General features: G+C 50.7%; 14 protein-coding genes across 14 annotated transcripts; 8 read left to right on the forward strand and 6 right to left on the reverse strand.

The window, feature by feature from the left end:
- The first annotated feature begins 60 nt into the window (after positions 1-60).
- N7473_003894 (TFIIH complex kinase subunit CCL1) lies at positions 61-1,683 on the forward strand. The gene is made up of 2 exons (XM_057149834.1): positions 61-557; positions 667-1,683. The coding sequence occupies exons 1-2, from the start codon at positions 240-242 to the stop codon at positions 1,600-1,602; spliced, it is 1,254 nt and encodes a 417-aa protein (XP_057013488.1). The 5' UTR covers positions 61-239; the 3' UTR covers positions 1,603-1,683.
- Positions 1,684-2,231: 548 nt separating this feature from the next.
- On the reverse strand, positions 2,232-4,166 carry N7473_003895 (ATP-binding cassette family ATPase ARB1; the record flags this gene model as incomplete). Its single annotated transcript, XM_057149835.1, has 2 exons — positions 2,232-3,500; positions 3,585-4,166. The coding sequence occupies 2 exons, from the start codon at positions 4,164-4,166 to the stop codon at positions 2,232-2,234; spliced, it is 1,851 nt and encodes a 616-aa protein (XP_057013489.1).
- Positions 4,167-4,941: 775 nt separating this feature from the next.
- Positions 4,942-5,877, reverse strand: N7473_003896 (HPP family protein; the record flags this gene model as incomplete). Its single annotated transcript, XM_057149836.1, has 2 exons — positions 4,942-5,523; positions 5,587-5,877. The coding sequence occupies 2 exons, from the start codon at positions 5,875-5,877 to the stop codon at positions 4,942-4,944; spliced, it is 873 nt and encodes a 290-aa protein (XP_057013490.1).
- Positions 5,878-6,996: 1,119 nt separating this feature from the next.
- Positions 6,997-8,148, reverse strand: N7473_003897 (uncharacterized protein; the record flags this gene model as incomplete). The annotated part of the gene is made up of 1 exon (XM_057149837.1): positions 6,997-8,148. The coding sequence occupies one exon, from the start codon at positions 8,146-8,148 to the stop codon at positions 6,997-6,999; it is 1,152 nt and encodes a 383-aa protein (XP_057013491.1).
- An 806-nt stretch (positions 8,149-8,954) lies between these two features.
- N7473_003898 (putative NAD binding Rossmann fold oxidoreductase) lies at positions 8,955-10,507 on the reverse strand. Its single transcript, XM_057149838.1, has 4 exons — positions 10,040-10,507; positions 9,885-9,980; positions 9,407-9,810; positions 8,955-9,328 (listed from the first exon to the last, which is right to left on the reverse strand). Exons 1-4 carry the CDS (start codon positions 10,455-10,457, stop codon positions 9,029-9,031), a joined length of 1,218 nt encoding a protein of 405 aa, XP_057013492.1. The 5' UTR covers positions 10,458-10,507; the 3' UTR covers positions 8,955-9,028.
- A 575-nt stretch (positions 10,508-11,082) lies between these two features.
- N7473_003899 (O-methyltransferase) lies at positions 11,083-12,083 on the reverse strand (the record flags this gene model as incomplete). The annotated part of the gene is made up of 3 exons (XM_057149839.1): positions 11,083-11,127; positions 11,211-11,960; positions 12,033-12,083. 3 exons carry the CDS (start codon positions 12,081-12,083, stop codon positions 11,083-11,085), a joined length of 846 nt encoding a protein of 281 aa, XP_057013493.1.
- Positions 12,084-12,742: 659 nt separating this feature from the next.
- On the forward strand, positions 12,743-13,382 carry N7473_003900 (uncharacterized protein; the record flags this gene model as incomplete). Its single annotated transcript, XM_057149840.1, has 2 exons — positions 12,743-13,163; positions 13,228-13,382. The coding sequence occupies exons 1-2, from the start codon at positions 13,076-13,078 to the stop codon at positions 13,380-13,382; spliced, it is 243 nt and encodes an 80-aa protein (XP_057013494.1). The 5' UTR covers positions 12,743-13,075.
- A 782-nt stretch (positions 13,383-14,164) lies between these two features.
- On the forward strand, positions 14,165-14,611 carry N7473_003901 (uncharacterized protein; the record flags this gene model as incomplete). The annotated part of the gene is made up of 1 exon (XM_057149841.1): positions 14,165-14,611. One exon carries the CDS (start codon positions 14,165-14,167, stop codon positions 14,609-14,611), a length of 447 nt encoding a protein of 148 aa, XP_057013495.1.
- A 963-nt stretch (positions 14,612-15,574) lies between these two features.
- On the forward strand, positions 15,575-16,844 carry N7473_003902 (2,3-butanediol dehydrogenase; the record flags this gene model as incomplete). The annotated part of the gene is made up of 5 exons (XM_057149842.1): positions 15,575-15,658; positions 15,714-15,747; positions 15,797-16,045; positions 16,095-16,661; positions 16,714-16,844. The coding sequence occupies 5 exons, from the start codon at positions 15,575-15,577 to the stop codon at positions 16,842-16,844; spliced, it is 1,065 nt and encodes a 354-aa protein (XP_057013496.1).
- A 276-nt stretch (positions 16,845-17,120) lies between these two features.
- Positions 17,121-17,545, reverse strand: N7473_003903 (uncharacterized protein; the record flags this gene model as incomplete). Its single annotated transcript, XM_057149843.1, has 2 exons — positions 17,121-17,353; positions 17,410-17,545. The coding sequence occupies 2 exons, from the start codon at positions 17,543-17,545 to the stop codon at positions 17,208-17,210; spliced, it is 282 nt and encodes a 93-aa protein (XP_057013497.1). The 3' UTR covers positions 17,121-17,207.
- A 1,113-nt stretch (positions 17,546-18,658) lies between these two features.
- On the forward strand, positions 18,659-20,158 carry N7473_003904 (uncharacterized protein; the record flags this gene model as incomplete). The annotated part of the gene is made up of 1 exon (XM_057149844.1): positions 18,659-20,158. The coding sequence occupies one exon, from the start codon at positions 18,659-18,661 to the stop codon at positions 20,156-20,158; it is 1,500 nt and encodes a 499-aa protein (XP_057013498.1).
- An 882-nt stretch (positions 20,159-21,040) lies between these two features.
- Positions 21,041-22,129, forward strand: N7473_003905 (uncharacterized protein; the record flags this gene model as incomplete). The annotated part of the gene is made up of 3 exons (XM_057149845.1): positions 21,041-21,205; positions 21,313-21,632; positions 21,706-22,129. The coding sequence occupies 3 exons, from the start codon at positions 21,041-21,043 to the stop codon at positions 22,127-22,129; spliced, it is 909 nt and encodes a 302-aa protein (XP_057013499.1).
- A 726-nt stretch (positions 22,130-22,855) lies between these two features.
- On the forward strand, positions 22,856-23,494 carry N7473_003906 (uncharacterized protein; the record flags this gene model as incomplete). Its single annotated transcript, XM_057149846.1, has 1 exon — positions 22,856-23,494. One exon carries the CDS (start codon positions 22,856-22,858, stop codon positions 23,492-23,494), a length of 639 nt encoding a protein of 212 aa, XP_057013500.1.
- Positions 23,495-24,110: 616 nt separating this feature from the next.
- On the forward strand, positions 24,111-25,418 carry N7473_003907 (uncharacterized protein; the record flags this gene model as incomplete). The annotated part of the gene is made up of 2 exons (XM_057149847.1): positions 24,111-24,213; positions 24,274-25,418. The coding sequence occupies 2 exons, from the start codon at positions 24,111-24,113 to the stop codon at positions 25,416-25,418; spliced, it is 1,248 nt and encodes a 415-aa protein (XP_057013501.1).
- Between the last annotated feature and the right edge of the window lie 9 nt (positions 25,419-25,427).

The following is a 25,427-nucleotide window of genomic DNA, read 5'->3' on the forward strand; positions in this document are numbered from 1 at the left end:
TTGCTCCTCTTATCGATAAGCCCACTTAAAACCAACCTTGCTCTGGAACCTCCGCAGTGTAAGTAATCTTCAACATCACTTTTCTAAGCACGACCATGATCGCCGGCTTTTGATCTCACAACTGCCTAATTACTTATTTCCTATTCCCGGAATCAAATCTTGGAAGCACCACTTCCCCCAAGCACTCGTGCAATCACCTACCCCGCGGCGGAAAGCAGGGCTTTCTTAGAACCGTCAACATGATCGAAGACGACATCTACCGCACATCCTCTCAATTCCGACTCTGGTCCTATACCGAGAGCTCACTAAAGAATCTCCGCACCACGACCAACAATATCGCAAGTGAGCGAGTACGTGCCGCGCTGCGTCGAGCTCGAGAACGCCATCTCTCCGCCACACCCTCTGCGACGGGGACACCACAGCCAGGAAGTGACGCCGAAGAGAAACATATTGAGTGCCTGACACCCGAGGAAGAGCTCGTACTGGTTCGATACTATTGTGAGAAGACAGTCGAGCTGGGCGATACATACAGGCCGCCACTTCCTACTAATGTCCGAGTAAGTCGTCTACCTACCATTTTACCCCGGACACCTCACCTCAAAGCTATGGAATCTACCAGCCTAGCTAGAACAGCACAATACTCACATTTATCACTTTCCTTATCAGGCCACCGCAATCCAATACCTCCGCCGCTTCTACCTCACAAACTCCCCAATGACCTACCACCCCAAATCCATCATGGCCTGCGCCCTCTTCGTCGCCACAAAAACAGACAACTACTATATGTCCCTCCGGTCCTTCGCCGAAGGAATCCCCGGCGACACAACACCCGACGATGTCATTGCGCCGGAATTCCTCCTCATGCAGGGCCTTCGCTTCACATTCGACGTCCGCCATCCTTTCCGCGGCCTCGAAGGCGGCGTCATGGAACTTTCAGCTATAGCCCAAGGTCAGGGTAAACCGGCACCACACCTCCCACAGCATACACCCGAAAGTTTGAAGGAAGGAATTCTCAATCTTGCGCCCCCGCCTGTCCCAGTATCTTCAATCACAGACCGTATCGGTCGTGCACACGGTGCCACGCGCGAACTCCTCAAATCCGCTGCGCAAATGACAGACGCGTATTTCCTCTATACACCCTCGCAGATCTGGCTAGCAGCTTTCCTCATCGCGGATAGACCTCTAGCCGAGTTCTACCTCGACACTAAACTAGGCGGTCCCATCGATCCAACCGCCATGGAGACAGACACATCCACCCTCCACAATCCACTCTCCGAGCTCCGCACAAAACTCCTCAAAGTCCTAGGGGATTGCGCCGCACTTCTACAATCGTATACGCCCCTCTCATCAGATCCGGATCAGATGAAAAGCCTCAAACGTATCGCGAAGAAGTTGTATCATTGCCAGAATCCCGAGAAGGTGAATTTGAAGCGTGATACTACGGCGCCGCGGTTGATGCCTGCTGGTGATGCGGGGACGGTTACGTCGGAGAGTGAGACGGAGCGGTTAGCGAAGAAGCGAAAGTTGGAGATGGAGTCGAAACAGCGTGGGGGGCATGATGTGTTTGGGCCGGAGTTGGTTCCGGATCGGACGAGGCATTGATGGGTGGAGTGGTGATGGCTGCTATATAGGATGGAGATAGAATTATGATCTTACGAGCCTAGGTTGGGCACGATCTTCCTGAAAAAATAATCAATTCTTCTTGAACTTCATGATCAACCGGCAGTGTGGCCACTACGGCTCTAAAAAATCCGATACGGGAAGAATATAAGCGCGAACAAGAACTAGTCATTTCGCAACTCTTAAGAGACCACAGCCTCAATCAGAAGCAACTAGACTAGACCCTCTATCAAACACGATGCAACCCGCAAAGCAGGCGAAAATAAACAAAAAAGAGAACCAAGGAAAAGTTTCGACAATCCAGCGGGATATATATCCGCCACGATGTCGAGGGGGAATGAGGTTTCATGACAGCAAGCAAGGAAAACAGAATAAATATAGAAAAAAAGTGAGAAAATGATGAACAAAAAACCATCATCCTGTCTTCCCACCTGGAGGAGGGCTAGGAGCAGGAACGGGAAAGCGGGCAAGAGCCCGGTCTAAAAACCAATCCAACTTTTCATAGCGCGGGGCATTGCAATTCCCTCAATTCACGTCTAGCATTTCGTCGTCATCAGAGATAGGAAAGGGGGGAAAGAGATGTGTGGGACTGAACATGGAAGGTCTGCTGTTTAGACGGCACCGGCGGAGACCATCTTGTCACGCAGGTACTTCTTGTACTGGCCGATGCTGCCATCCCAGCGGCGGACGGTCTTGTTCTCACAGACCAGGATGTCCTTGGCGATCTTGTCCAACAGACGGAAGTCGTGGGAGACGACGACGACACCACCGTTGTAGGCGTTGATGGCATCAGCCAGGGAGTCGATGGTGGGAATGTCGAGACCGTTGGTAGGCTCGTCAAGCAGAATCATGTTGGGGGACTCAATAGCGAGCAGGGCAAAGACGATACGACTCTTCTGGCCCTCGGACAGAGTGCCCATGATGGCGGTCTGGGACTCACCAGATAGACCGTAGCGACCGAGCTGCTGGCGCCAGTACTGGTAATCCTGGGACTTCTCGGGGAACTTGTCGCGGACAAACTCGAGGGAAGACTTGGTCAGGTCGAGCTGCTCAGCAGAGTGCTGGGAGTAGACACCGAGCTTCAAGTGAGTGTGACGGCTGACGGTACCACCGATGGGGCTCAGCTTGCCGGTCATCAGACGCAGCAGAGTGGACTTGCCAACACCGTTGGGGCCCACCAGGGCGGTACGGGAGTCCATGTCGACACCGAGGTCGAGGTGCTCGTAGAGGGTATCCTCCCAGTTACCAGAGTAGGAGAAGCTGACATCGTCGAAGGACATGACGGGAGGGGGCAGCTTCTCAACATCGGCGAAGCGGAAAGTGAAGACACGGTCGGGGACGACGGGCTGGATGAAGCCATCGGCCTCCATCTTGTCGAGAATCTTCTGGCGAGACTTGGCCTGACGGACCAAGTTGGCATAGGTACCGGCGGAGGCAATGAACTTCTTGATGTGGGAAATTTCTTCCTGCTGCTTGGTGTATGCCTTCATCTGGTTGGTCTCCTGCTCGGAGCGAGTCTTGTGGTAAGAATCGTAGTTACCACCGTAGTAGAGGAGCTGCTTCATGCGCATATCGATCATGTTGGTGCAGACACCGTTCAGGAAATCCATGGAGTGAGAGACCAGGATGAAGGTACGGTCCCACTTCTTGAGGTACTCCTCGAGCCACACACAGGCCTCGAGATCCAAGTGAGCAGTGGGGTCATCGAGCAGGAGCAGCGAAGGCTTGACGAACAGGGCCTTGGCGAGGGCCACACGCATACGCCAACCACCAGACATATCCTTAGTCTTCTTGTGAATGGTGACCTTGTTGAAACCGAGACCAGTCAAGATCAGAGAGGCACGAGTGTGGAAGGTGGAGGGGTCCATCTTGTCCATACGCTATTCATAAGTTTGGTCAGCAAATCTTCATATACAATCAAGTTGCACAGATTCAGCCCGGGAGGCTGCAAAGGTTGTACTCACGTCGTACAGATCCTCGAGAATAGGGCTCTCGGGACCATCATGCTCAAGAATCTCCTCGGCCTTCTTCTCCATGGCATCAAGCTGAGCCTGAGCCTCATCCACAACCCACTCCAGGGCACCCTTATCAGTAAGGGGAGCACCCTCATTCAAAAGGTACAGATCGATGTGCTCGGGGAAGGGGAACTCGCGGGTCGCAATAGCCTTGAGGAGGGTGGACTTTCCGCAACCGTTCTCACCAAGCAGACCGTAACGACGGCCGAAGTTGAGCTCGAGGGTGGAATCGGTGAAGAGGACCTTTCCGTGGAATACCAGGGAGGCGGAGGTGATCTTGACGTCGCGGGAGGCGGGCAGAGATGAAAGCACACCGGTAGTGACACGATCGGACAGACCGTGCTTGTCCAACTGTGCGGTGAGCTTCTCGACATCCTTCATCTTAGCATCGGTGGTGGCGGGCTGCTCATCACCGTTGGCATCGACCTCGACGGTGGACTCCTCCTCCTTCTTGGTGCCGGCCTTCTTGGTCTTCTTTTCGCCAGTTTCGGCGCGCTTGGCCATACGGGCGGCCTTTGAGGCAGAAACCATATTGGCGGTTTGTATGTGAAAAAAAGGGAATTGGTTGAGAAAGAGGGCGGGGGAGGGGGAGGAAAAGGAGGGGAGGAGGATGAGAAAAGAGGATCGAGTGAGGGAAAGACCCGTAACTATAGTCGAAGAGATTGAAGGCAAAGAAATGCAAAAAGAGACTGAAGTGGAGCGCCTGGCGGGGCCGAGAGTAGAGGGGCGAAACAACTCGAGTAGAAGTGGCAGTGGGGGTTTTGGGCGAGCCCTTATCGATTAGAAAAGTTGAAATTTCACTTGTTGAAACTGATGATTCAGTTGCCGGGGCTCCTGAAAGATAGAAGATTAATTAGAGAGAAGAAAGATTCGGATAACTAACCCTTTCTTTTTGAAATCTTCGACGGTGAATCGTAAATGCGAGAGAACAAAAATTCAACCTGGTGGGCCGTCAGGGCCTGCACCAAGAGCGCTGATTTGCTGTAGGCCGACGAGGGCTGCTGGGGACGTCACCGCACGGTCGGGCAGAAGTCAGTGGCCTGGGAGCCTGAGGCGCCCAGGGCCTGAGAAGGGTGGCGTTCAGGTGTCAAGGTGTCAGCTTTTTTTTGCCACTCAATTGCGACGAGTCTGGTTGGTTGGAGATAGGGACGTCTCCGGCTTAACCTAGTCGAGTTAGCACCATCTCTCCAGGACGATAATAGTACGAGGTGCTGGGACAGAGGATAGATCGTGGTTGGTCCGTTGACCTAATCATTATCATGAATTAGTTATGTATGTACAAGTTCCTTCTTCCTCTCTCATCCTTTTAAATTCTGTCACTGATCTTCTCCAGCGCCTGTCTCTCTTGAACCGACAAGAACACTCCATCAGGCACCAGAATCTCGCCTCGCTCGATCACGATCCGACGAGGAACGTCGGTCAGGCTTTCCTCATAATGACTGGGCACATCGGAACCAGCCTTGTGATGGAATTTCTCTTCATCTTCGGCCTGTTTCCTCGACAGGGGATGTGACGTCCACCAGTACAATGGATATTGTCGCTGGATATTGTTGACAATCAATGCCACCACCTGCATCAGGACCACCCCCAGCATCATAATGGGGAACAAGAACCAGCCCAGGCTCGCCATCTGCTCATTAGTGACTGCCAGAAGCGCCGTCGCACCCGCCGGCGGGTGTACGGTACCAGTCAACAACATGGCAGCAGTGGTGAGCCCACAGGCTAGAGCCCCGCCAAGCGAAGTGTACTGTTCAGCATGGGGATTCAGAGCGAACAGTTTCGAGATACTAATGCCCATCAGGCAGGCCCACATCTGACTGAAGAAGGCATTACGCGGTTGTGCAAAGGGCGACTCGATCGCACAGAACTCGATGACGGCAGCAGCACCCTATCACACGCTTTCTATTAGCCAGATGGAACACAAAAAGGTCATGACGAGCGCAGAACTTACAAAACTTCCCACGACAGCTGGTGCGTCTCGAACTTCGAAGGACGGAATGCGCGCCGATACTTCGGCGACCAGGGCTACACCGCAGAACGATCCGACCAGCGACCAAAAGGCGATGACTACGTTCCCCAGCGGTCGGGGTGCACTTTCCCGATAACCCAGGAAATGGGAGATTTGCCGGGGTAGTAGGTACAACCTAGGCGCTGGCACCCAAGGGTTGATAAACCGATCAATGTCCACATGCCATGTCCTGACATCGGACAGGGTCATCGGCCCATGCAAAGTGTGCGACATGATGACAGAAAGAAGAAACCGAGTCGTGTGTCGTGGCACGACGTCCGTCAAGCGAATATCAAAAGCCCGTATATATGTATGGACTGAACTAACCAGGTACCCGACGGATAACGGTACCACCTTCAAGGAAACACTTGAAGAAAGTTCAACTTCCCTGGAGGAAACATTGAATAAAGACAAGTCATCCTCTCGCCCGTGTGTCCTTCCCCTCGCGAATTTCTCCTCCTCTCCTCAGTGTGCCGGACTAGCCGTGTCGTCGTTACTCTTCAGTTTCTCCGCGGACTAGGTGCCAGGGCATGCTACCCGTTTCAAAAAGCTCTGCTTTAACGTCGATGGTGGCTTTGTGCTGGTCTGAGTCTTTGCCTACCAGTCATTGCGTTTGCATTTGGTAACAGAAATTCCTCTTTGAGTCTTAGTGGCTTGGCAAAGATGATGTCACTTTCAGATCCCGAAACCACCGTAGGATTACATATGCAGGTTGGTAGTATGTAAGGGATTGCGGAGGATATGTTGTCTTTCAGCCAGTAGAATAAAAGAAATTAGCTGAGAGATCTAAGTGATTACACCTCTACTCCACGTGGGTTTCCCAATCATAGGTTTGATAAGGCAGAATCGAACGCCTCCAAAGCTCGGACGAATCTCGGGCGGTAGGGCTGATGTACATGCTTCCGTGCGGAGTATACTCGGTCACAAGGATATCCTTGTTCGGATACGATCTTACTTCTTGCGGTGGGAATTGCCGAATAAAACGTCCTTCGCATTTAGGGTATCGATCACGAGTTGAATGATAGACTAATAGACAATGCCTGAGCCATCAAGAATGAAGATAGAAACCTCATTGTGAAGGGCCTTCAAAAAGCCAAACTTGAAGTATATCTAAGTTGACCCGTTTCTCTCGTCTCTAGATCCAGACTTTTGAATTGCGACTATACAGTAAATCCTGTTGTAACGCATATGTATATATCATCCCACGAATACCATTACCATTGACCCGGCTGAACTAAAATCATCCATCCTCACCGACGCCTTACCAACGCCTCATCCCCTCAACCACTCCAGTCAAACTCTCGTACATCCCTCCAAGTCTCACCTCACTCTCCCTCTCACTCCTCTAAATCCTCAAACCTCACCAACATTCCTCCAACAACCCCCCTCAACCCCCTGAAACGGTAACCCCACACACCAAGCCCTCGGATACTCCATCCCCCACTTCGCCATCAAACACCTCAAATCCTCCTCACAACCCGGCACAACATTAACAAACACCCGATCCCCATGGGACATCGGTTCCGAGTGCACCGCGCCTTCATCCTCGCCAACGCGGAAGAATACACATTCGCCTTGTTGGGCCTGGATAATGCCTTTCCCGTCTAAATCACCATCACCGCAATGACCAGTTCCATCGCCGTCACCGTTGCATTGATTGCGGTACCCGCCCAGCGCTGCGGCAAGTGTAGCCCGTACAGACTCTGCGGCTGACGCACATCCTACGCAGCGGATGGAGAGGCAGATGTGATCTGGGTTTGCGGAGCGGATGGTCATTTTGGTTGTTCGTTGGAGGGCGCGGGCTTGGGCGTTGAGGTGTGGTGCGATGAAGAGTGTTCCTGGGCCGAGGAGGGTGGTGGTGAGTTTCCAGTTTGTGGGGTTGGGGGTGGAACTGGTTATTTGGACGGAGGGGGGTGTTGGTGTTGGTTGTTTTTCGTTTGTGGTTTCGGTATTCACGCTCGTAGATGAATTGTAGTCTTTGCTTGGTTTGCGGAAGTGGGAGAGATGAGATGTTGTTCGTTTGTGGAATTTGGTCGCGTTGGTGAAGGAGGGGAGTAGAGATCGGCGGTTTTGAGACTTGGATTTGGAGATGGATTTGGACTGGGATTCGGGGGTATTGGATGCCCCCGGTGAAAAGAATAAATCATCCGTGTGCCATCGCGGAACATCGAATTCGTCGGAGCCTTGGCTTGCGCGTATTGTCAGCCAGTAGGTTGATATATCATTTGCTGCGAGGAATTCGTGGACAAATTCCAGAAACGAGAATAATGGGTCCACGATTGAGCCGTTGACGGTAGCCTGGGCCCAGGTATGGAATGAGGAGGGCAGGTTCTTTGCGTTCAGGGGGAGGAGGGGCCCGCAGTATGTCCATGATGAGGTCGCATTGAGGGTGATATCGTCGTCTGTTGTTGACGATTGTTGTTGTTGTTGTTGATCATAGTCGATCCCGTCCCATTTCGTTGGATGGGAGAGGATCTTGAACTCTGGGAGTGAGCTTGCGTCCATGGTTATCGGATCGGAGCTGGTCCTAGCTTTCTTAAGCTCAGCCTTGTTTTCGGAGTTCCGATTGAAGTGGAGATCAACTTGTCAGGAACACGATTATCTTCGTTTGCGGCTGTAGATGCAGGGTTTCTTTTCACTGGACAGTGGTTAGTTCAAGTAAACAGAATCAGCCAGATTCGCACTTGAAAGAAATTCTCAGGCTGCACTCCTGGCTCGGACCTCTCCAGCCATTTGACCTCCTGCATGACGCCCATGTGACTGCGTTATTTCGAGGGCTGCAAGCTAGTGAAAATGTGGCTTGGCCACGCCGCACATTAGCAGTTTCATCGTGGGCCTACCCGCTGGGTGAGACGATAGAGCTATGGGCAGTAATGGCAGTCCTAGAGGCTGGAGCCTCTTATGTGTTGGAAAAGTGGAGTGATTCCGGGTTTGGGCAGCAACTTGGCCAATGAGGGAACCAATAAGAGAGCATTTTGTGGCAGAAGGTGTGGAATTTGAAGATGTTCTAGAATTGACGGAGTTTAGATTTTGACTAGCAGATACCTGACTCGTTAGTCGATGGGGTCTGGATTTAGTTTATTGGTTGTTGACTCGTTCGATGTTTCTTGGATTTGAAGCTTGGGTCAGGAGTGGAACAAGCAATGGCTGCTTTTCGGACCCCATCTCCGTAGACGAAGGGAAGCTAAAGGAGCTTTGCCAAGCTGTCAGCATCATCTCATCTCATCGCCACGGCCAATTGCCGGAAATATTGCATCCCCTGAGCAGTAAGCAGTCATACAAATCAAACAATCCAAATATGAGAACATATATCCAATTTCAATGTCTATCCGCTAATCATCACTGTCGTTTCCAATTTTTAAATACATTTCCATACCTCCCAATCTCAAACATCCAAAGTCTTGCCAGTGGCAGAGCTCTCCCGAGCCAACTCAATCAGACGAATGACCTGAGCCGCCTCGGCGCCGCTGGCGGGGAGATCGCCCTCACCACCAAGAGCCCGGACCAACTTGCGGTAGTACTCGGTGTAGGTGGGGGGCTCCACGGTAGGAATGACCTCCTTGACAGGCTTGCTGTCCCGGATGGTGGTCAGAGTTCCGTAGCGCTCGCGAGGTTCACGGCCGTAGCCGTTATCCTGGGGCTTGACGCCCGCCTTGAGCTGGTCTTCTTGGATGTCAAGGTGGAACTAGGGAGGATGTTAGCATGCGACACTTCTTGTCTATCGTCCAATGATGGCCACTGGTTGAGGAGGGTCTAATCTCACCTTCTTGAAGCTACCCTTGTCACCGCGCACCCAGAAGCGCAGTTGCTCCTCCTCGGGGCTGACCACGGTCGCCTTGGCGGTGACCAGAGTGCCGTTGGCGTAGTGCAGCAGGACGGTGAAAGAGTCCTCAAAGCCCGAGGTGTTGTGCTCCCGCGCCGAGCCGATGAAGCCAGTCACTCGCTTGGGGAGACCCAGCAGGTGAACAGCCTGGTCGAGCAGATGGGTGCCCAGGTCATACACGGCAGAACCACCAGGAATGACCTTGTTCTTCCACTTGTGAGAATCGGCAGAGGGTTCCTCGGGGCGGTGGCGGTCGAAATGGGTTTCGAACTCGGAGATGCGGCCGAGGGAGCCGTTCTTGACCAGCTTGGAGAGGGTGACGAAGTCGGCGTCCCAGCGACGGTCTGGATAGGCGCGCGGCGCAGTTAGTATTGCAATTGACAAGTATAGCAGGGAGGTGAGATAGGTGGAGACGTACTCTGATACACAGCGAGGAGCTTGTTCTGCTTGTTGGCAATGGCGACAAGCTCATCGGCTTCCTTGAAGGTGGGGGTGAACGGCTTCTCGCAGACGACTATAGCACGCGACTTAGTTCAGCTCGTAATCATTGCGAATTATCAATGTGGTACTTACCGTGCTTTCCAGACTCCAGGGCCTGCTTGACAAGGGCAAAGTGCGAGTCGGGGGCGGTGGTAATAATCACCACGTCGACTGCGGGGTCCTGGAACAACTCGTCGGTGGTGCGGTAGGACTTGACACCGGGGTGGTCCTTCTCCGCATCATCTTCGGGCTTGGGGGTACGCTGAACGACCGCATAGAGCTTCAGCTCGGGGATCTGCTCGACGAAGGGGATGTGGAAGATCTTGGCGCTGAAGCCGTAGCCGACGACGCCGACATTGTAGGTCTTGGTGGCCATGATGTCACCGGAAGAGGATATAGAAAGGTAAAAAAGTTGGGAGAAGGGGGAATTGAGGTAGACTTTAAAGTATACCTCAGGGAATACAAGAGGTTGAAGAATGGATTGTAGAGGAGAACTAATTTCAAAAAACATGGGCAGTCATGACAACTTATATTTGGCCATTGCGGATTTTGCACGCCGATGCGGGGAGGTGGAAGGTCCTGGCGACGGCAACGTTTGGGAGAGCCCCGCCCGACCCAAAAACACCAGCCAAAGACCGACGATTTTTGTCAGATGGCGCAACGTGCAACTGTACAGTCTCCAGTCTCCAGTCTCCAATTCCGGACCCTCTCTCGGCCTCCCGAAGTGGCAACATCCGATTCGGCTTCTCTTCTGACATTCTGCTTCGGAGTATGTATTGCTAAATGCACATCATAAATTGGAAATTGTACACCATTTGTCCTTTGCAAATTCTCGGGGACATTCTAAGAATATGGGTAATACCATAGCCGATCACCAAAGGGGCAACGGGTGTACGAGTAGCAATCTAGGGTGTGCATTTCTACTCTGTACAAGTCTACGGGAAAGGATCTCCGGAGCACAGTATTCCCACAATAGTCAGTGGCACTGGCTGCTTGATAATCGAAATCATTGCTTTCATTTCAGAATTGTCTCATCTTCTCATTCTGTCATTCTCAGGCAGCTGGATCCGTCCCAACGTGGTCTCGTCCCCACCAAGCTGCCTGGTCGTCATTTCCTTCTGGCCACCACGATGGCTCTACGCCTCCTCAACCCCCACGCACCGGGTGACTTCGATAGCATCCTATCAATCAGATTAGCAATCACCACCTCCAACAGAAATTTTCAACAAGTCCCAAAGACAAGCGACGATCTCAAATGACTCACCTTTTGTCCCTCCGGCTGTCGCAACACACTCTCATACTGGAGATTCGGATTCCCAATAACCTCAAATGCAGGCGTATCACCCTCGGGCATAAAAGAATTGACAGCGCGCTCACGTATACCCTCAGTATTATACCCCTTCGTAGGCCCTTGCTTCGCAGCCTCCCGCTTCTGCTCAACACTACTCCGCACATACTCCAAGTACGGCGGATTCCCCGGATGAATCACATTATCAGCCGCAAGCACCGAGCCCGGAACAATCATACCCAGGTGCTCGCACAGCTTCAAATCCGTGGTATACGCCGGCTTATAATGGTCAATAAAAATGAGCTCGATCTTGGTCACATCGCCGCTGCGATACAACTTATCTAGCGACACGTCGCTCCGACCAACAATGACCCGGACAAAGTCGCGCAGACCGGCCAGCTCGATGAGCATGTTCGCAATGGCCGCCCATTCCGGGTTCAGCTCTAGACTGAGATAGCGCTGGCCGCCATTGCGTCGTACGGCTTCGCCGAAGAGGATGGCCGAATAGCCCACGTAGCAGCCTAGTTCGATCATGGTCTTGGGCTTGATTTCGTCAATGAGATCGGTTACGATTTTGCCCTTGGGCTCGCCGACGGTCATCATGTCGTAATCTTTTTCGAATTCGTTCATTAGGTCGAGCACCTTCTGCGGGTGGCCTCTGATGTCATCGAGGTTCGGCTGGCCGTAGATGAAATGAAGGAGCTTCATTTCTCGGCCTGCTTCGCGCTGTAGTCGGGGTCATTGTTAGTAAACCTGAAAATAGTTGTAGAGAATGCAAGAGTAACAATATCGACTCACTGAACGCTCTCCGACCCGGGGGTGCGGGGGCGGCGAATTGCTCAACGGCATGTTTAATGCGGGGGAAGATAAACCCGGATGGGAAGTATATAGTGGAGTGGTCTCAGGTTGAAGTCTGCTGGGCGGAAGGAAAAGTGTTGAAACGAGCCTTTTGCGCGAAAGAAAGTATCAAGCGGATCGGATCATTCATTCGCGAAAAGAACCGCTTTTAAGAACCCTCGAATCCCGAGAGTGAGTAGTCAGCGTTGCGTTGCGTTGCGATGAGCAATCCCTCCCCGCATGAACCTCTCCGATTGGCGTTGCGGGCAGCCGAGCCCGTATAGTTGCTATTACAGTAGTATGTGGTCCCGAAGGTGCTGCCTGGCAGTTGCAGTAGTGCCCTCGGGGATAAGATCTTAAGAGGAAGTCTTTCGGGTAATTTACGCCGACTCGCTTGGGAAAGACAGAATTGGAAATTAGTTGGTCGGACTAATGGCTTGAAATAAAGTCCGAGCAGGGTTCGGAATTCGGATCCTACGAGGAGATGGTGGTGCTATGAACTAACATGAATTGGGTCGCTGCTATGGGAGCTGTGGTTCTATAGTATCGCTATGGATATGACACGGGGGCTGGTATATAATTAGATTTTGAGAATCTTTGTGAGAGCGGCATATATATCAAAGCACCGAATCTCTTAGGTTGGGTCCATGAAATGAGTTTTGGTTGTGATTGTGCTTACAAAGTTTTCCTTCGAAAGGAAGCTCCATTTAACATCACCTTTTGCATTCTTGGCCCTGAGTATCATGCAAGCTCGGCTTGAGCTACCCTTATTCCCCGCTGAAGTGATTCTCTGCGTTTCCTGTTCGCTATCTACATTTCCCGATAAATTAAATCTCGCTGCAACCTGTCAAAAACACCCACAGATATTCCATGACAATATCAGCACCATTTACCATTATGTGAACCCAATGGCAATCCCTTGCCGACGCTACGCATGAAAGCTCCTGGCAGACCAAGGTGGCTCACTACCAAACGAGACTCCAACGATTCAAGATTTCCTGCAAATGACCCGAAACTCCATCGCCATGGAGAAATTAGTTGTCCATTTCAATGAGACGGTCGTTGTTAAGATGACCCATAGACGCCGTGCCCGTATGTTTGGCCTAACCTAGCAACTTTCCCTTTTCAACAGCTACCTTTATTCACAGATTACCAGATAACCCCGGTGATAAGAGGTTCTTCAAAGGCAAAGTACTACGTCCTCCGTTCTTGACTAAACGTGAGCGTCCACGATTTATCCGAGCGGCCTATCAACGATGGAGTCTGATTCTCCTTGATCTACAGGAGGGAGCTGAGGATAAGCACACTTGAATACAAAGACATTTACACACTCATGGATTTAGCGCAACTTCAATTTGGGCCTATGGATTGTTGATCCTAGATAGAGAAACCATGGAGATCGAAAAGGCTGACGCTCGACTGGTCGAACATCATGATCTGTACGACCTGGGAGCAGCATGTACGCAAATCGTCCCAAAATTTTATCACAAAGGGAGAAGCCCTTTCCTTTGGGGGAAGGAATATGGGGGTATGGGTTGTATTTCTATCTAGGAGAACTGGATTGAAGAATTTGAAGAATCGGTGATGGATGGATTAAAGGGAGATAGAGGAGAGGACTCAATCTCAGAGGTTTGGTATGCAACTTCCGATGAGGAGTTAATGGGTTAGTTAGTTTAAGTAAACCTACAAGTGTAGGTTTACTTTAGAGTAGTCTATTAGAACTACTTAGAAGCAAAAATGGTGTCAACCGGCTCTCAGGACCAGGTTGAGCTGCCAGGCTTTGTTTAATGGAGTGTAATGCGGGGATCTTCATAAGGATATTATTTCGAGGGGGCTGAGTTATAGGAAACGGGGCCGTTACACTAGCTACGTGAAGTCATCCTGATGGGTGATGCTGATCGCTCACATGAACAATCAACCTAATAAGTGGAGAATGACATCACCGGATATTCTACAAACATCGTCTGGCAACCCATGCCTATCATTTCAGCGGGGCTATTTATTCGAAAAGCAATATTTTGCATACACAGCGTTGTTTGGAACCACCTTAATCAGACATAGCCATGCATACCTCCCACAGATCGCACCCAAACATGGACCTCGATTACCCACGAGGGTATCGCCATCCAATACGACGAGAACTACTCCCAGAAGATCCAGACCATTCTCATCGCCACCAAAACCCGCATGGCCACGGCTATAGGGACCACAAAAACACGCACCACCGAAGTGAAGAACATCGTGATGACAAACACCGTTCACATCATGATCGAAATATCGCTGGCGGAGCGATTGCAGGTGCAGGTCTTGCTGAGCTAGTTCATCAGCATCATAAGAGGAAGGGGGATCATGCGAGTCATGGTGTTGGCCATTTTTTTCGCACTGTTGGTGCTGGTGCTCTAGGTGCTGTGGCTGCCAACGAGATCTCGAAGGCTCATGAGGCTCATCGGGCTAAAGAGTCACACTCGGACTCGCACTCGCATGGTGGTCATGACCATGGACATGGAAATGGGGACGGATATGGGTATTATAAGAGATAGCGTGTTTCTTTCTCATTTTGTGGCTTCTCCCCATTCTTGGTTCGTCCTCATTTGTTGTTTTACAAGTGTCTTTTTTTTTCAGTATTGTTTCCTGCGGCGTGCCTGATGATTGAAATGAACACAATAACGAGATAATGCAAATAAGTCTTCGTGCATTCCCGATACATTCAGAATCCCTCATAATCGATGTCATGCAGTAGACATTGACGGGGTTCACATCCATGAGAAGGGTCTCTCACAGCACTCATCTTGTTTATGTACGCCCCGCAGCCGACCGCATCCATGGTTTCAAGGAAGTTTAATGTAGGGGATCTCAGGGAGAAAGGCAAAATTCCATGGACATGTTGGTATCCTACTCCGTTGATTGACTTTTATAACAAAATCTGATGCACATTAAAGTGGATGGTTGGCCGGAAACCTTTTGGTATATGGAAGCCTAGCTCAACATGTAGGCCGAAACCTGATATTTGAACCACTCCTTGCTTTCAGTAACTTGCAATATTTGAGATATGTAGAACTAGCTCTTCGAAGAGGCCGTGAGCACCAGTATCGTCAAGGTACTTGCTTTGTGCAAGGAAGTATGCCTGCAAGTGAGGCTCGTCTTAGTAGGATGATGTCTCGAGACATACTCGGGAACGTCAGCCAAGTTACCAGCCCATCCGCATTCGTCTTTTGCGATGGAGAAATTACTTACTACTGCATTTCTATCTGATATTACAGTAGACGTCACCACAGCATCAATTACCTGGTTACTCCTGGCAAGCCGCAAGGTGAGCCACTGATTTGAAACTGATGTCATTCGATGCGGGGATATGATTGGTTCGAATTTCGAGACTGGGGGGTCTTGATAAGTATGGAAGCAGCATAAAAGGGACGATGGGAGGTATGATGGAAATGAAAAATCTTACTTTATAGTTCAATGTCAGCACAAATTTCTCAGGTTATTTTTCACAGCTTCTAAAAATGCTGGCTGTTCGGTTCCATGGACGCGGAGATATTCGCGTGGACAAGGTAGAGAATCCACAATGCGGCAAAGGCGAAGTCAAGGTACCCCGAATTTCCCGGTAGATAACGATAAGTGGACACTAAGTGTGGAACATAGTTGAAACCAGCATATGTGGGAATATGTGGCAGTGGTACGTTTCCTATCAATCGGAGCAGTCACAGATGCTAACTCATTTGAAGATCTACACGAATACACCTCTGGGCCAGTTCTCGTTCCAAAGTCAGAGCATCCTATAACCGGAGAGAAATCGCCTGTCACCATGGGCCATGAATTTAGCGGAATTATCGAGGAGGTCGGTGAGGGTGTTACTCAATTCTCTCCTGGTCAACGCGCTGTCGTTCGACCCACGATATACGATGAGACCTGTGCGGCTTGTACTCAAGGATCGCGACACTGTTGCAAGAATATTGGGTTCATTGGCTTGAGTGGTATGTCTACCGATAAGACTGTATTGGGAGGCTCGCTAATACCGCGTAGGATATGGAGGTGGAATGGCAGAGTATATCGTCGCTCCAGCTAGCCACTACTATCTTCTTCCGGATAATATCTCATTCGAAGATGCGTCCCTCGTCGAGCCTCTTGCAGTTGCGTGGCACGCTGTTAAACGAGCGCCATTCAAGTCAGGGAACAATGTGTTAGTGCTAGGCGCCGGGCCGATTGGAATCGGAGCAGTGCAGGTGTTGAAGCTCAAAGGTGCGAACAATATCATAGTCGTTGAGCTCCTGCAAAACCGCAAAGACCTTGCTAGACAATACGGCGCCACACATACCCTGGATCCTAAAGAAACAGACATACCGAAGGCCGTCAACGACTTAACCGGTGGCCGCGGAGTGGAAATAGTTTTCGATACCGCTGGAGTCGAAATTGCTCTGAACGGTATCATCGACGCGACTCAAGTCCAGGGTACAATTGTGAATATTGCCGTGTGGGAGGAACGACCGGCTACCGATGTCAATGATCTCATGTATCGGGAAATCAACTACATGGGAGCAACGCTTTATGATGAGGCGTCGTTTAAAGAAGTTATTGAGAATTTGCATACTGGTAAGTGAGAAAACAAAAGGCAGAGGGTCGGACATTACTGACCATGTGACAGGGAAACTCAAACCCCACGCAATGATCAGTACCAAGATCAAGTTGCAAGATGCAGTGGAGAAGGGTTTCAAGAAGCTTATTGAGTCGCGGGACTCCTACTGCAAAATTCTGGTGGACCCCCAGAGTGCATGATTCAATGATTAGCGTGGCTGTTTGATTTTGTTTCAGATCTTGGTGCCCGTTGCTTTAAGTATCATCGTAATTATAATGTGCCAATTGTGTCATATTATCGCAAGCTACGACGTGGCTTGGTCGTAGATGGCTACATTGACTTACCAACATTTCATTTCCTGTTTAGGATAACCAAGTTCACATACTCATATTTGCTTTTACAGAGCAAATGCCGACGTGAATACACATACATTGATTGCATGAGCACCTATCTTGAGCGCCGCCTTTCTAGATAACCAACAGAACGAACCCCTCCTTGCTTAAATCCCGGGCACAAACTGATCATCAATATAGTACACTTCAACCATATCAACTTTCCTGCGTTCATCGCTGCTCAACACCATTGACAATCCCTCCCTTACGGGCTTCCAAAGTTCCGCTAGTCATGCTATCTTCAGGGTATGGCCTGCTGGTATCCCCTAGACCTTCGCGCTTTTCATGTATGTCGGCCGTTGCAGATTTGTCTTTATCTGCCATCTTAATTAGACAAAAATATGACCAAATCTGGTAATATAACCTTGCTTACCTTGCTCTTGCTGTAGGTCGGGGTGAGTACCATTTTGCCTTGCCTTCTCGGAGTTCTGACGCTGCTTGATAGAGTCGCTGTCATACTGGCTCTCGTGGCCTCCGGCGTTTTGGGACTTGTGTGGTATATAGGGCATGGTGCAGGGTTTCTGAGAAGTTTACTATCGTATGTCGCGATGTATAAGTATTTATGTTCTCTTATCAATTGATCGAGCGATTTAGGACATCTCAATGACGCAGTTGGGAGGCCAAGCCGTACCTTGACCTGACTCATGCTTTAGGTACCGCAATTATCGACGGGACGAATATCATGTCCCTGGACGGATTGTATGTTGTACGTGAAACCGGATGTGTTTCTGGAAGGGCCAATTATGTACATGTATTTGGAGGCAATGCAAACTTAGTTGGAATGAGCCTTTTCAGCATCATTCGCTGAAATGAATATTGACAAGACTGGAGTGACGTCAACCTGAAGTCACGTTCCTGCGATAACTATACTAGTGCGATTTCGGTGGCTTACTTCGTATAGCTTCACGGTGACCTGATATCCTGGATATCGTACTCGGCCTATCACAAGTCAGTAATAGTCGTGCTCGCCGAGAAAACTAGAATAATTGCTCAAAGTCTGTCATAGATTTTCCAACTGGGATATCACAAAATGACTGGTTGGCTGCTCGGCACTTGGGGGCTTACTTTGAAGAAAGTCGTAGTTATTTGACTCTCTGAGTCTAACTCAAACATCCATACACGTCCAAGATAGAGGAAGACACGGTCATTGGCAGGTCCCGATAGGTCAATACCCCTACTGCTGTGCTATGCCGAGGTGAAACAACGATCTTCGATCAGATAAACCTGGCGGGACGCTAATATTTACGCCATGGGAAATCATAAACCTAAAATATTTGGTAACATGGTCAGAGCAAAAGGAAAGAAGCTAATTACAACCACCAAAGCCAAATCTTAGGAATAAATCCAACAATAAGTTGGCAAGACACACTTGTGGAAGGTTGTTGTACAGTAATGAATCATTACGCCTTAGCTTTGCAGGCGGTGGCTGGTGCCGATCATCACCCCTCACTGCGCAGCGCCAGTATTCTCTTCGCACATTCCACCTACCTTCTGGGGGCTGGACGTCTCGCAATCTAGCCATTCAAGATATTCGGAAACCCTCGTAATTAGTGGTTTTTCAAGTCTCCAAGTGGGATAATTCCAGGGCGTCTCTCGAGCTCAATGCTCGGACTGTCTTTCATATGGCGGCCCCCGCAGTGCGACCACAGCGTCCCATCTTCTCCATGAAGACTCCTCAAGCAGCAACTTCAGCCAAAGCCTTATCGCAGGTCTTCTGGCCGTTGCTTCGCATTGTCATATCTTTCTCCTTATTGTTCATTGACAATACCATTCTCGTGGTGGTCGCTGCACTCTCCCGTTTGCGCGCTGCAGCCAACCGGCGCCAGGCAGCAACACGCGATGTTCATTTCTACCCAAAGACAGTCCTTATCACTGGAGTTGGCACGCCACATGGCCTCGCTCTAGCTCGTGCTTGGGATGCACAGGGTCACCGTGTGGTTGGGGCAGATGTCGCCGATTTGAATCTCCCAGTTCGGTCGGGCGGCGGTATGTCCAACACCCTCGTGGCATTCTACCGAGTTCCCAAGGACCACTACATCTCCCGACTTCTGGACATTATACAACGGGAAAAGATCGATATCTGGATCCCGTGCTCGCCCAAGGCTACTGCCATTGAAGATGCGACCGCAAGACAGGTGGTCGAGAGCCGCAGTACTTGCAAATGCATCGCTTTCGACCCCGAATTGACATCACGCTTGATACGACCCGAGTCTTTCAGGCAGTTTCTCGCTGACCGGGACCTTCCAGTACTGGATCGCCATCAGGTGCAATCACGCGACTCAATCCATAAGATTCTGAATCGATCGCCGGCCAAATCTTATTATATGCGACGGGTCAGCTCGAGTGCCAACGAGGCTGCCGTCATCCTGCCAAAGCGTACCCTCAGCAGGACCTATTCCGAAGTCAGCGAGATCACCATCTCTAAGGATGTCCCATGGATCATGCAACAGCAGACTCGACTCGGAGAATTCTACGCAGATCTTTTGCTGGTGCATGGCCACGTTCATGCCATCAAGGTTCGGATGGTGGAAACCCGAGCACCTCATTGGGGCGCCTCGCGGATGGATGAAGCATTAGCGACAGCCATACATCGGCTGATGCAGAGGTTTGCGTTGAAAGGAGGTATTAGGATGACCGGGCATCTATCAGTGAGACTGCTAGTTGATGAGGAATTTGAACATACGTCGGTTCGTCATACAATCCATATTGCCGACTGCGTTCCTGGTGCTAGTGCTATCGAGAACTTACTCCGCGATGCGCGCTGCCCTGTCGATGGCTACGTTGAGGTGCTTTCAGTCGATCCCACGGAACCGGCAGCATGGAAGGTGGCAGCGACACTATCGCCAACACCTCGGCCGTCATCAACTTTTATGGAACTTGTCGAAAACATTCTCGCTGGTTTCCTTCCCCGGTTCTTTCCCCTGGATCTCATCAAAAGCACCCTCGCCGCCCTTGAAGCTGAATTGATCCCTTTCTTGTTCTGGAAAGACCCTCGGTTCTCATCTCACGATCCTCTTCCTTGGTGGTGGCATATCCATGTATATCAACCGATGCGTGAGATTTGGTTATTGGTGAAGCAGATTCGCGAGGCTGGAATGTCTGCTGGTTCCAGGGCCCGGTAATGGGACTTTTTATGAATTATTCACGAGCTCAATGAATGATGAGGACGATTGCATTTTTGTTAGTGTAGGAATACGGTTGACTGTTCTTTCGGGTTCAAATATGGGTAGAGTTAAGTTTTCATGAATGACACAGGTTAGCCATCAGCATAAATTCCCCTAGCACTTCCATACATCTAGAACAGGCTATCGTGAATATTCGGTCGCAACTAGAACTTAAGTGGAGCCTATAACAACGTCATCATCAAACGAACCAACGGTCCAGTTCATAAAACTGTTATCCCACAGTGCAGTATTTTATCAATTTTTCATGGTTTCATGGCGCCTGGACATACGCGGACTCCATGGCCAAGTGTGGCTGAATCGGCCCAAAATAGAACCACACGGCCTGTCGCCTGGGCGATGATCGCCGGGCTGTGAACCGACAACACAGCCAGCACCGCACTTTGCGATTCCATTCTCTGCTTCATATTTCATGCGCACATACTAGCTACGACTTTTACGAATCGTTCTTGACAAACTCAGACTACGAGGTAAACATATCTAGTCGAGTATTGTTGCTTACCCCGAGTGTCAAAGAAGCTGACGTCGACAACCCAAGCCAAGAAAATCACCGCCTGCGCGTCCCTCCAAACTCCAGAGCCTCCGTGCATTCCGCTGTGCCTGTCACCTTTCACGACATTCTTGACCTTTTTACCATTCCTATCGCGACAAATCTCTACGATCTGCCCCCTGTTTGATCGTCCTCCGCTCCACTCCTGAGCTTGTGGTCTATTTCTCCTCCGCTCGGCACCTCCGCGGCCTCGTCGGCATCTCTGAAGGGCTGAAACACCCTTGCAGTTCTGCATCTATTTCTCGGGGCTCCTACATCAACCCACCGTTATCATGCAATTGCGAATGCCCCGAGCGACGGGCGGCAACCTGGGGAGGACTAAAAATATCATTCATTTCGTGCAAGCCTTTGTCATTTTCATTGCATGGGCGATGACGATCGCGATTTGGACAAAGGGCAATGGTATCGATGGGCGGACAGTTTGGTACTGGATTTTGGTGAGTTATATTCTGTCTCCTCTGGAGTTTGTCCCGACGGACCCCTTTCATTCAAGGGTGGCCCAAGGGTTTGATGTACCTTGCAGCTAACCACACGCGGATCACAGTGTTGGATCAGTCTCCCCGCCCTGGTGTATCTCGCCGCCGTGCCTATGTGGCCTCGAGCCCGCCGCTTCGGAAATGTTTACGCCTTTGCGACTGTTGATATCATCTACGCTGTATTCTGGTTCAGTGCCTGGGTTGCCCTAGCCTCATACGTTGCGCAAGGAAAGAGCATCGGAAAGTCGAGCAGCGATGACAAGACTTCCAGCACCAAAACCACCCGTGCCACGGACAGCACCAAATCTGGTTGCGACAACTGGGCCTATGGCAGTGCCAGCAAGTGCAAAATCAGTACGGCGACTACTATCATCGGTGTTTTCGTCTTGTACGTGAATCTCTTCTCCTATCGACTCTACTTGAACCACCCCCAGTGACTAACTTGACAACCTTCTCTCTAGCATCCTCTTTGCCATTACCTCTTGGATGTCCTTCCGCAATGTAATGCATTTCCGTCGCACCGGTACCCTCCCCGACGCCGTCTCCGATCCCACCTTCGCTGCCCAAAGCAAGGCCGCCTTCTCTTCTAACCCAGCCCACGACTTCGAGGAGGACGAGGATGACTTCCGCTCTGGCCGTGCCGGCATGGGCGCCCCATCTGGCAGTGACCGGGATGAGGACTACGCCCTGCTGCAGCAGAGCGAGATGGATGACATTAGCAACGCGCACGGCCGGACCGCAATGCACGGTGCTTACGATCCCACAGGCCCAGCACCCGGCAGTGTTCTCCACGACTATAACAGCACCGGTTACGGCGGTGCCCACGGGCAACACTATGCCCCACCATCGGAGTATGGCTCCTCGATGAGTGGGTATGGCCGGTAAAGAAGGGACACGATGTACAATGAGGGGACGATATAGAGCTGGAAAGTGGAGGCATGGATGCCGGCATATGAATACCCCCAAAATCATTTCAGTGGTTTCTATCTCGTGCTCTTTGTTTGTGTGCTGGACATGACTACGAAGCGGTGTTGGCTGGCGCATGATTTTATTTTCTTATTTTTTGATTCATCGAAGAGGGTTGACCCTCTGGCTGCCTGTCGTCTTTGCGTGTTTTCTCATGGGGTTTGCCCCCGAGTGATGATTGTGTTTTATGGATGAATAGTGATGTAGGCAAATAGATTGCATGTTCGAACAGTGAATTCACTAAGAGAAAGAGATAATACTAAAGTCTCCTTGAAGATAATGTATTAATCCTACTGAATCTCCTCTTGTCAATCTGGCTCATCGAGGCCAGATTCTGCCACCGCCTAGTCGGGGTGCAAGTGGACAGCTTGCGATCTCCCCGGACGGCGATCGCGGGTTATTTTGGAACACAACACGTTGAACTTGAAGTGAAGTTTGTTCTCAAGGATCTTCAATATTTAGCATCCTTCATATTTCTGGTAAGCTCTTATTTCTGCAATCAACATCATCTCAAGATCCCCTGCCCTCCACCTGCCACCTACCACTATATCCAAGTCCGCCGACACAAGCTCACTATTACTAGAATCCAATCCATACCTCCAACTCAGCAATTTCAGGACTACAACAGTCCCTCCAACCCTCGAAATGGCCTCCGAAATCGACATCTTCAACGAATACCCCCTCCACCTAGACCCAACCTCAAAAGCCATCTCCCTCCTCCCCTCAACCTCCCAATCAACCACCCAAAAAGCCGCCATAACCACCGAACTCCAAGAACTCAACGCCCTGCACCGCTCCCTCCTCAGCCTCGACCCACCCAACACACCCCCCGCCCCTCTCCCCGTGAACCCCAAGCGCAGCGCCCAAATTACCAAGCTCCGCGACTCCGGCAACGCCGCCTATCGCAAGTCCAACTACGCCGAGGCCATTCGGCTGTACACGTATGCCATTGAGATGGCGCTTTCGCGTCCGGGCTGGGAACCTGTGACGCTGGCAAGGGAGGAGTTGGCCGGTCTTTATGGCAACCGCGCTCAGGCGCATGTTGGTGTGCAGGCGTGGCCGGAGGGATTGTGCGATGCGAAGGCTAGTGTTGATTCGAAGCCGGTGGGGAATGTTAAGGCTTGGTGGAGGCTGGCGAAGTGCTTGGCGGAGATGAGTCGGTATGCGGAAGCGAAGACGTTCTTGTTGAAGGGGATTGAGATTGAGGGGAGAGTTAGTGATGGGGGGAAGGAGTTGGTGCAGTTGTTGGAGGATGTTGAGGCTGCGTTGCAGCGGATGGGTTAGGAGGATGGATGAGAGAGTTATGGAGTGTTCTTGTCTTTGATTGTCATTGTGCTTTTCTTTGGTGCTGCATGCTGGCTGGCTTCGGCAGCTTTTGCTGTTGTTGGTTCAGGCTTGACGATTCCCTCTTATTGTTTCGGGCGTTTTATTGGCGAATAAATGGTTGTTTCATCCATGAAATGTATTACTATCATCCATCTCTTTTGCTTTGATAGATCCTACGATTGCATCCCTATCGATCTAATCAACCCATGGATTCATACTGTCCACGAAAGACATGCATCCTCGCACTATAGACTCATAAGAGCTTACCTATGTAGCACCTAGAACACTTCCTGGATCTATCTGGTACTAGCATCTCGAAAACTCGATGAAATACTCAGTCTAAACCTCGCGATGTGCTGCAAACAGGGTCCTTCAATCCGCAAACCTTGTTCATGACGTTACGAAATGCAGCCGTGGAAATGCCACTCCCCGCAATAATAAGCCAGCCTCACCACGAATACGAGCGCCGAGACCCCGACCAGCCTCTCGTGGACTGTCCCTGTCAATCTCTTCTGCTAACACGATCCCTCTTCCTCCGTCGCTGATCAGTGCTAGCCGAAAGAAAGCTGTCTAAATGGCACGGAAGGCGGCCACTAAGGTACCCGTTCCTCCTACGCTGGGCGAGGACGCCGCGGAGCGCAAGCGCGTGTTGAACATCTTAGCACAAAGAAGATATCGTAAGTCATTCCCCGCCGGCACCGGGCTACGTGGATCTTTATTAGTGACCATTGTAACAGGGAAGAGGAAGAAGGAGCGCCTGCAAGCGCTAGAGTCTCGGGCTAAAAGCTCCGCGCTTCCTAGTGATACTGTCTTGTCTGATCAGCATGACAGTCAATCCAGTGGGACCTCGTCAAAGACTGGCATGGTTGTGCATGAGACGTCGAAGAATATCGCTGAAGAGAGCGCCTTTACTACCTCTAATAATACCCGTCTTGTGGATCTCACAGACCTCAATTTCAACTATATGGATGCATCCGTCAACGGTGGCTTCAGTAACGCCGAATCGAACAGCGATCAGTACACTACAATATGGCCCAAGTCTCGAGGACTAACCTCTTCTAACTTGCAAACATCAGCGATTTTCGACCCAGACACATCGCTTGCACTTCCAGCCTCGACTGTGGGGGATACCTTCTGGGGTCAATTGGCAGAGAGCTTTGATTGGAACTTGGAGTCTCACGGTCTTGATAATATCGAGAATCACCTTGCAGAGACACTGCCGCTGAATATAGACGGCACATACGATTTATCCGCTGAGCTCCAGGCCGACGATACTTCATTCTTCACATTTCCGGATGATCGAATACTCGAAGTCCCTTCCCTGACTTTACTCAATGCTGCTGTGAAAGTAGCACAGCGCTTGAACATCCACGGCTTGATTTGGGACTTCACTGCTGTCAGTCCATTCTATAACCCCGCCAGCTCAAATAACTCCATCTCGTCGCCTCCCTCTCTGCAATCCGGTCTATCAACCTCGGCAACATCGCCCGCAAGCTCAGTCGATCTGACCGAACTTCCATCCCACTTGCTTCCAACGCGTACTCAGCGCTTGATTCCTCATCATCCGATTATTGACCTTCTTCCTTGGCCGAGTACTCGGGATAAGCTGATCCAAGTGTTCCATCTCCCTGTCAGTCTACGGCCAGAGACCGCTCGGGATCCGATGGGTCTCCTTCGATTGGTGTATGATATGGAAGACGGAGGTGGCGAAGGGATGAGGATTAGCGGTGATGATCCCTTTGAGCCATCTGTTTGGGAGATAGGACAGGTTGTCTTTGAGAGATGGTGGTGGGCATTTGAGATCAGTGTAGTGGAAAGAAGTAATCGGGCTCGAGGGAATCGAGGAGAGAGTATATTATCACTGGAAGGGCACGACTCATGAAAAACGAAT

Source organism: Penicillium subrubescens (genome assembly GCF_028828155.1).
Source record: "Penicillium subrubescens strain IBT 31985 chromosome Unknown utg000002l_segment0_segment0, whole genome shotgun sequence".
NCBI lineage: Eukaryota > Fungi > Ascomycota > Eurotiomycetes > Eurotiales > Aspergillaceae > Penicillium > Penicillium subrubescens.

What these genes read in the sequence shown, in the direction of transcription:
- N7473_003894 (XM_057149834.1), top strand. Translation starts at nt 240, where the DNA reads ATGATCGAAGACGACATCTACCGCACATCCTCTCAATTCCGACTCTGG. An exon ending in CACTTCCTACTAATGTCCGA is followed by an intron (nt 558 to 666) that starts GTAAGTCGTCTA and finishes TTTCCTTATCAG; the next exon opens with GCCACCGCAATCCAATACCT.
- N7473_003898 (XM_057149838.1), bottom strand. Translation starts at nt 10,457, where the DNA reads ATGTTTTTTGAAATTAGTTCTCCTCTACAATCCATTCTTCAACCTCTT. An exon ending in CCTGGAGTCTGGAAAGCACG is followed by an intron (nt 9,981 to 10,039) that starts GTAAGTACCACA and finishes CGCGTGCTATAG; the next exon opens with TCGTCTGCGAGAAGCCGTTC. An exon ending in ACAAGGGTAGCTTCAAGAAG is followed by an intron (nt 9,329 to 9,406) that starts GTGAGATTAGAC and finishes CATCCTCCCTAG; the next exon opens with TTCCACCTTGACATCCAAGA.